General features: G+C 35.2%; 1 protein-coding gene across 1 annotated transcript in view; it reads right to left on the bottom strand.

Moving 5' to 3' along the window:
- Nucleotides 1–266: 266 nt before the first annotated feature.
- LOC121667042 (guanine nucleotide-binding protein G(q) subunit alpha) overlaps nt 267–9058 on the bottom strand; it is a 118889-nt gene continuing 110097 nt past the window's right edge. Inside the window, exon 7 of the mRNA XM_042033134.1 lies at nt 267–7867. Within this exon, the coding sequence (XP_041889068.1) occupies nt 7677–7867 (191 nt within the window). The 3' untranslated portion in view covers nt 267–7676. The remainder of the gene's footprint in view (nt 7868–9058) is intronic.

The raw sequence follows: 9058 nt of genomic DNA, 5'->3' as shown, positions 1-9058 counted from the left end.
TAATGAATACGAAATCAGTTGATTTCTTGAGCTAAAATAAATCAGGTCTTATCAGTAACTGTGAGGGTTCTCCTAAAAACATGCTGAGAAAAGTAGTCACCAAGATACTAATAAAAATATTATTCTGCCTTTCCAAAATCAGCATTTGAAATAAACCAAGTATTCTGCAGCATGTGACAACAGATTAATTAACCTCTAGTATACAATAATCACACTTGCGTGCACAAGTAACTGACAATTGTTAAGAGACTCCAGATACTTCATCGTGAGATAAATGGATTTTTATTTTTAGGGAGAGAGTGATTCCTCTTTATAATAAATGTATAAAAGTGCAATATCTTAAATATTTACTGCATGCAAGTAATCTTTTTTTTTTGTTGTTAGCATCATATAAAGTAATCTTATGCAATAGTCTCTGCAAGAATACATTTGAACTTATTGTCGCATTAATGCATCCCTTCACTTGAGTGCCAGCCTGATCCTTGCATTAACCACCTCATACAGGACTGCAGGAAAAAAGGCAAATTTTCAGCAACATCATAGAAAACAGCTCTCTATTGACAATGCGAAATAACATGCTAAAATGGCATAATTTGGCCCATGTTTGCCTACTACATCCTTCAATCGACTGTATTCCAGCTATAATGTTATGGTTTTGTTTTCTGAAATGCCTGTCCAAAAGGCTAATTGGATCTGCCCCTGATTACAGAAACCTTCTGAAGCTGTTCTTATTCACAGTTTGTCTTTAATGCAGCCAGTATGATCAATTCTGTAATGACTACCAGAATTGAATCTGGTATGTCAAGAAACTTTCTCTTTGTGGCAAACAGGATAAAGGAAGGATACCAAAAAATAATCAGAACAAAATGGCAGGAGGAACAAGAAACAAGATTAAGCAGAAAGTGCGTTCCTCTTCAGCTGTACTACACATCATCAGTTGTTGAATTTTACCAGACCAATTTACATTTAATTCACAAGGATCAGAAAGTATTTCAGAGTGCACATATATAAAGCAATACTGTATTTTCTTCAGATGGCAGGAAGCAATTAATGGGTGTGATAGATGACTGTGAATGGAGAAAGGAGTGCCTTGCACAAGGACACAGTGAACCTTGGATGTCATGCCCAGCAACAAAGCATTTTAAATAAGATAGAAAACATTTTCTTTTTTTTTTTTTTTTTTTAGATTTTACTAGAAAAGAACTAATTTTGCTTTGTTTGGGTTTTTGTTTTGAGGTTTTTTTTTGGTGAAATGAATAAAAGCCCAATTCTTGTATTTTTCCACCCTTAACACTAAGTTTGACTTGTTGGTAGCTGTCTGACTACAGTTGCATTTAGTCCATGTACACAGAAACTCGTGATTCTTAAAGGGGAGCAAGAGAGAGTTTTCCTTGTTCTGTAATTTCTTTTTTTTTTCAGAATAAGTATGCAATCAAGACCTTTCAAAGTGAAAAGTGCAACACTTCCAAGCGAGAATAGCTAATAGCCCACAAAGTGCATAAAGGGTTTAGATACTACAGCACCAGGACTAGGTTTTACAGGGAGGAAAGTGTTACTCCCTTTTTTCCTCATTTCTAAGCCTCTTGGCAACAAAATTCTACCTCTTCCGCTTGGTCAGCTTACCACTTGTTGGAACCATTGTTCAGCCAAATTGGCTGAAATCCCTGAAAATTAGACTAATAAAGCAGCCAAGCAAGAAGAGCAAAAATAAGGTGGTTTTTTTTTTTTTTTTCCACCCAGTTCATTGGCAAAGCAGCAGGGCTGACCCAAGAGAGAGGGAAAGCTCCCAGCAGATGAAAACCAGGATCAGAGGTGGTCTTGGAGGGTAGATCCTTTTGGTAGTAATGAGCTGTGAGAGGGGGTCTGGTGCCTTCATCTCAGATACTGATACCAGGTGTGCTCCTGAGGCAATTGTGTATTTTGTGGCAGTTTATAAACATTCTGGAATTCCTACGTGGTTGGGACAGTATCCTACGAAGTGCTTGGTAATTGGGTGAGATGATCGTAGTGTCTGAGGAAAGGTTTTAATCACAAGTATGCACAACTTATCACATAGTTACAGTTTCTACATCTATTTCACGTATCTAAAAGTCACAACTGACACTGTATTTTGTTGACATTATCTTCACAGAGACACAGACATAAAATAAATCCTTCCCCACTGACTGATCCTTCTCCCATACATTCTGCAACTGGAAAGAAAAATGAGGAACCATTGACTCTAGTCCTTGCTTAGGCAAACTGTTTGCACTCCAGGAATCTTACTTAAACTGTTTTGTTTACTTAAAAGAGACCAAACTGATTTTTGCAACTTGCCTGAAATACTTTTTCTTCAGTAATGAAGATCTGAGATCTACTGATTATTGACCAGGTATGACTCAAACTCCTGCAAAGTAGCACATAGGCCTCTTGCTGTTACTCCTATCATGACACAGGTGAACAAAAAGATCTAAGAAACACACTGCCCTTGCAGTACTACTGCAATCATCCAAAATCCTTAAGAAATTTGCCTCACTGTCTGCAAAGTCTGAGTTTCCTTTTCCTTAGGCATACATTTTACTTCTTTTCTCCCATGCTTATGAGTTTCCACTTCAGACAAGCCAAAAACTCCAAACCTTTTATAATACTGTCAAATTACCAACCATCTCCACTGTAACAAACCCTAAATTTTTTGAATATCTGGCTGTAATAAAGATATTCTGGAAATTTTAGTATTTAGACAATGATGATGGAGCATGTATAATTAGAAAGTAATTTTGGAGTAATACATTTATCCAACATTTACAATAATAAGCAGCATTTTGGGGGAAAAATAAGCCCAAATATTTCAGAAAAACTAAATTACAAGGAATGAAGATGCTATAGTACGAAGATGTGGCCAAAAATACTGTATTTTTAACCAGCAACATTTCTGAGGGGCAGTAACTGTACAGTATTAGTTTTTCAAAAATTATTTCTGTCCCTCAAGCAACACACAATACATGCAAGTGACACTTCAGAACAGCAAATGCTATTTTTAAATACTCTTAAGTTTAAAAATGCATCTGACACACCTTCCTTAGAAGAAAAAAAATTAAAAACTGGTCAGATAAGGATTTCCTGTAGCAAGGTAAATGAGGAATCAGCTTAAACTGTATTTTGAGAGAAAAAAACCCTGCAACTGATTTACATTAAAATTGATGTATTTTTTGAATCTATTTTCAAAATCTCTATTCCTTTCTTACCTGCAGCATGACTACTGTGAAAAAGCTCAAGACATACTTACAGTAAAATTCATTAATCATCTACATTGTGACCCCAATGTATTGGCTAGATAGAAAAATTTCTTGTTTAACTGATAGAACTCAAAATGCTATAGATAACCAAAGGCAAAACAGAGGAAATATCAGTAGCTCCACTTCTCAAACTAAAGATTTTTTTCTTGCAAGATTTCTATTAAACTAACAAGCTGTACAGGCTTTAGTTGTTTAATGTCTATTAAATTTATGGTTTATGTCAAAAGAGGGACCGTATTTGCAAAAGTGTCTATTTCTAAAATACCATGGTTAATTTAATACCAGGACATCTAGATTTTCTAACTTACTTATGTCAGTCTCTCCAAAACATATCTACGTTACTGATCTTTTAACTAGAGGTAGGTCATGTGTAGGCCTTGTTAATATGCTGTGAACACTTCATTAGTTCACTAATGTAATAGTCTGCAGGATAACTATGCACAGAGCTCCAAGAATAGCAGCACATGTAATAAATTAAATGTCTATACTTTATTTCTTTCATGTGGGTTAACATGTCTTTGTTTTCTCCTAATATTTCATTCTTTTGTGAAGAATGTTTAGCAAGGAAAGGGTCATGAAGTTGAGTAATCTGAAAGTCTTCTGCACCTTACAACTCAAGGCTGGGAGTCTAGCAGTATCTATATGCAGCCCTTTTCCCCCATATAGAGTTTTTGCAAATCATGCAGTCAATTCTGACTGTTATCCAGCATTAAAAGTCTCTTCTCCATTTCCAAACTTTAAAAAGTGATTCACAATCATGTAGCAGTATGATTAAAAAGTACAGTCCATACACCTTGACAATCAAAAGAGACTGAATTATAAAAAGTAAACTGCCCTTATAGCTGCATCATCCTACATCTGTAAGGACAGCGCCAGTTCATTTGTGAAAAAGGCAAGTTCCAGGTTTCTGTAAAACACGTATTACAGCTTTCTTGTGCTAGTGAACATTTAGAATACACAGGTTCCCAAGACATTTTCCTTCCCTCCTCCCCCATTTATAACATTCAAAGAAAACACATCATTTTGGCAAAGTTAAAAGGGTTTCTGTCTTGATGTTTTTGCCTTCAGCTTCATGTTAGAGGCACAAACTTCTGGACTTAAGCACTAATAAGGCATAGTAGAAACCACCAATTAAAACAACAGCAACAACACCACCATCACCACCACAATGGAATATACTACAAGTGGGAACAGCTGTGTTATTTAAAAAGAAAATGTTTTGTAAACTGTCATACTGCAATGGTGTGTTAGGTGATTCATATAAAGCTTGCCTTGGCATGCCAAATATTTTTTTTTCCAGAACATGCTCAAATGATCTAAACATTGCCACAGGTTCAACTCACCTAAAAATACCAGAAAATAGCCCAGTGGCACACACTCTTGAAAACTTTTGCAATCACAATATAACTATAAAGCATGAGTAAACTTTTGTTTTGTTTTTATACAAAACTTGGAACCATATTTCCTTCTCCCCCTCCTCCCAATATCCCGTAAGAAAAAAAACCAAAACAAATTAAAAACCCCAAAACTTTTGTTAGACACCACTGTCTAGTGTGGCTTTTTGTTTCATTGTGTTTTTCTTTTTTTTCCCCTCTTTTCTTTTTTTTTTTTCTTTTTTTTTTCTTCCTTTTTTGGCTACAGTTCCATTTCTAGCACTGAATCCAGTGTGGGCAAGGTATTCCCAGGTTAAAAAAAGAGATAGTATCAACAGCGGAACTGTGAAAACAGAAGCTCTGTTCCATTTACAGCATGATCAGGACCAATTTTGTTAAGCTGTATGTAACAAAGAGTCACTGCTCTGATCCCCTATTCAGAATGTCAGTGTCACTTTTTATAATCTAAATCTACCTGCTTTAGCTTCATTAAATAAAACACTTTAACTCCTTAAAATCATTAACAATAGTGACTTTTTGGTTGTTGTTTTTATACCTAAGGTTTTCGCAGTTTCTGAAAGACTGATTGATTGATCTGATGTTTTGCATTTTACCATGGTATTTTTAGGGCAACAGCATGTATACATTAGTACTTATGTACAATGGTTTGAAATATCTCTGAATTTACTTTTCCAATAAAGACTGTTATAAAAGTAACCTAATGCAAATCAGTCAAAAATTAAATTTATATTTAAAGCTTATGTTCCAATATGAGATAAAATGGTCTAAGTTCTTCTAATAGGATGGTCTTCTACAGCTGTATAAAGCCCTGACAAGATTTGAGCACTGTTTTGAATGTAAATCATCTCTGTCTTGGTATCTCCAATTTACTTCTACTCAGGAATGTGCAAATGATTTTATACAGCACGATGCTAGTACCGCTCTGTACTATAGTATTTTGTTTTGTAAATAAAAACAACAACAAATCCCTAGTCAGAAATAAACTGACAAAATTTACATTCTTCTCTCTTAAAAAAGTAAATAAAATAACATTATTTAAAATGTGAATTAGCTATAAGACATACAATTACATAGATACATATCAATACAGCACATTCAATTTGCCAAAAATTAATGATTACAAAGCCAATATGGATGCTGCCATATATATATATATATATGTATGTACAATGATTATAGCATTCATAATTGCACTATACCTACAACCAGTTTTAAATTACGAGGTGTTTTAAGAGGGAGCAAAAAATAGCAACTGTTCTTATTATTGTTCTTTTGCATTTGGGAGGGTTAAGGATGAAAAACGTCTCATTAGTATTTATTGTTAACTTTGGTAATCAACTAATAAGCCATTCTTTTTTCCACCTCCCATCTGCTGCTATGTGGCAGCCATTTTTGTGTTAAGTGCACTCTAGTGCCAACTCTAGTCGGCATTATAGATAATCAATCCAATTACATGTCTGAAGTCTTGAGTTTTCTTGCTAGCAATCATGCACCTGGTCAAAAAACACCTTTCAACCTAAGCTGCAGAATAAAGGCTCATCAACGTGTGCTGCATTTTTGTTGTTAAAAAATTGCACATTTAAATTTCAAGAATGATTTTCTCACTGCTTCATTTACATTTATAAAACTCTTCTAAAGAACATTGAGAGAGGCTATTTTGCATGAAAGCCTATCAAATGCCTGTGAATCAATTAACGATCAACCTTATTAAAAAAGGTTCCTGAACATGATGTCTCATCGATATCTTCTTGTGATACAACTAAAGGTGCCTTGACTTTATTACAGAAAACAAGCTCATGTCATAATCTCTGACAAAATGAGAGATCTAAACTGTCTACATGACTACATGAGGGTCCATGGTACACCTCATAGAATATTCACTTACATGTTGGTTTTGGCATTAGAAAATGGTACACTTTCTAAAAGAGGGAACATATGAACTGAAACTGTGTGTGTCAATCATTTGGCAGTTGACTCAGTCAGGTCAGTTCCCAACCCATCCATTTGGCATTTCAATATCTTATGTTTCAAGCGCATTGGTTTTATAATAAGCCAGATTTGGCAACATGAATTTTGTACAATAAAAACAATTTTTCGACTGTGGAAAAAGAATACTTAAAAAAGCTCTAACTTAAGAAAAAACACCCCACACAAGTGAGAAAAACACTGTTTCAGGCTGTAGCCACCAGGGAAAATGTAGTGTCTGACTTTTCTATTTGGCATTTGTGAATAAAAGAAGAGAGAAAAAAAATGGCACATGGCAATTAAAAAGAGATTCTAATATATTCCATGTACATCCCAGATTGTGTCTTAATTACTTCATTACTGTCTTCTGTGCACCTTCCTTAACTGTAAAACTACGGTTAAATTTATTATCCTCAGACAACTGTAATTCTGTTTTGCAATTCCAATATTCTAGTCTCAGAAGTGAAGACAGAATGAAGACACCCATGTAAAGAATTTAAAAATCACAGTATCAATACTTTTTGATCCTTCAAAGAAAGTACATACTGTAAAATTAGAATGACTGATGACTTAAACTGTGATGATAGTATTTTCCTGACCAAATCTCTCAACAGAAAATATTTCACCCAGGAATGCAACTGGGGAAAAAAAAGGCCATTGTACCTTTTAAAAGATAAGGGGAGTAGGAAAGGAGGGGGAGAGAAAGGGTTAGGGAAAGAGGAAACCAGCTCGATTTTGCTTCAATAGCAAAAAACTGCTATTCTTTGTAAATGTACGACTGCAAATTTGAAACACATTGCGTCACAAGGTTTTGCCTAAAAAAATGAGGAAATGTGCTGTGAATGTACTTCAGCATCTTTTGGTTTTCCTCCATACAGTTTAAATAAAATCATAATATTAACTACAAACTCTGTGGATGTTCACAGAGTCCAGGCCGGCAATAAATTAGTACTATGCAAATTGTTTTCACAGATTATAATACAGTCCCTCTTGTGTATCTTCAATCATGGGAAGTTGGTTTCAGAGGACGCCCCAGGTACAGTTAGACCAGGTTGTACTCCTTTAGGTTTAACTGTAGGATTGTGTCCTTGACAGCAGCAAAGACAAAGCGGATGTTCTCTGTGTCTGTAGCACATGTGAAGTGAGAGTAGATAATTTTGTCACTGTCTGGATTCAGGTCTACGAACATCTTCAGGATGAACTCTCGTGCTGCCTGTGCATCCCGCTGTGGTCCTGCAAGAAGAGAAATTCAGTTTTCTTAAAGTAAACTTAATGTATCAATCTCCTTAAAAGAAAATAAGAAAGGCTTAGTCTGTGGTCCCCACATAAGAGAAGATGGGGAACCTTTTACTCATCAAAAATATATAGTGGCTGCATTCCTTGTGGTAGGAACTACTAAAAATAAAGAAGGAAGGAAATTTCCGAAGTTCACCAAGTCAGAGCTGCTTTTTCCTGCTGACTAGCTTCTTTCTTCACCAAGATAAATCACCTACCTGTTTAAACAGGTGATTTATAAATGCACAGAATGAAAACAAAAAAATTAGCTATATAATTACATCTTTAAAATGTCTGTAGAAATGGTGAATGTTCAGTCTAAACCTACTATATTACATTATACTGATTTTAGCACTGCAAGATTTACTAGTTTTATATGGATTTTAATAGGAAGCATAGTGAAATTATATCCTGAACCTGGTCTGACACTGTCATCAATAGAACTTAATTTACTTAAAGTGATAATAAAATACACAGCTGCTCTCCAGCTAAAACTGCTGCCTGCAAAAGGCTCATGTTCTAACCAATCAGTTGATATCTAAATTATGTATGTTAATGATCCTATCAGATCTAAATTAAGGTTGTAACTCTCAGAAGGACAGAGTCAATCTAACCAAACTATATTTTCAGCCTAAAAGATCACAGAATGTAAAGTAATTACTTCCAGCCTGGAACAGTGAAGATTCATTCATGTTTACAGACAAAAGAGCAGTGCAGAAGCAAGAACATAACCCACATGCTGGTGAACTCTGTTCCATTATTCTAGTGCTGCCACCAAAAGTCATTGTTCCCATGCTCTCCTGTTTGTGAAATGTGGTTTTCTACAGAACACACATTTCTGTGCTTTCGCCTCCTCCTATTTTCTTCATTAGTCCTGTTGTTACACAGCAATATAAACAGCAGCACCCAGCTGTTACGTGTAGCTCTGTCCTTCAGTAATTCTAAAATCAATAGTTCGGTGCCCAGCACTTGTCCACATGTTTCAATAAATGGATAACACACCTTATTTTTAATACTTCTAGCTTAAAATTTGTAACACTTCCAATTTGCATAACTATAAAATTTAGGAAGGGAATGTATGGAAGAGAAAGCACATACTTTCTGGCGTGCTGCAAATCCATGTGGAGGGGGAATAAGCTTTTGCAGTGC

The sequence above is a fragment of the Corvus kubaryi genome, unplaced genomic scaffold (assembly GCF_017639235.1).
Source record: "Corvus kubaryi isolate FWS band 111438036 unplaced genomic scaffold, C.kubaryi_AGA036_p1.0 37357, whole genome shotgun sequence".
Classification (NCBI taxonomy): Eukaryota; Metazoa; Chordata; class Aves; order Passeriformes; family Corvidae; genus Corvus; species Corvus kubaryi.
This window is presented reverse-complemented; position numbering and strand designations above follow the sequence as displayed.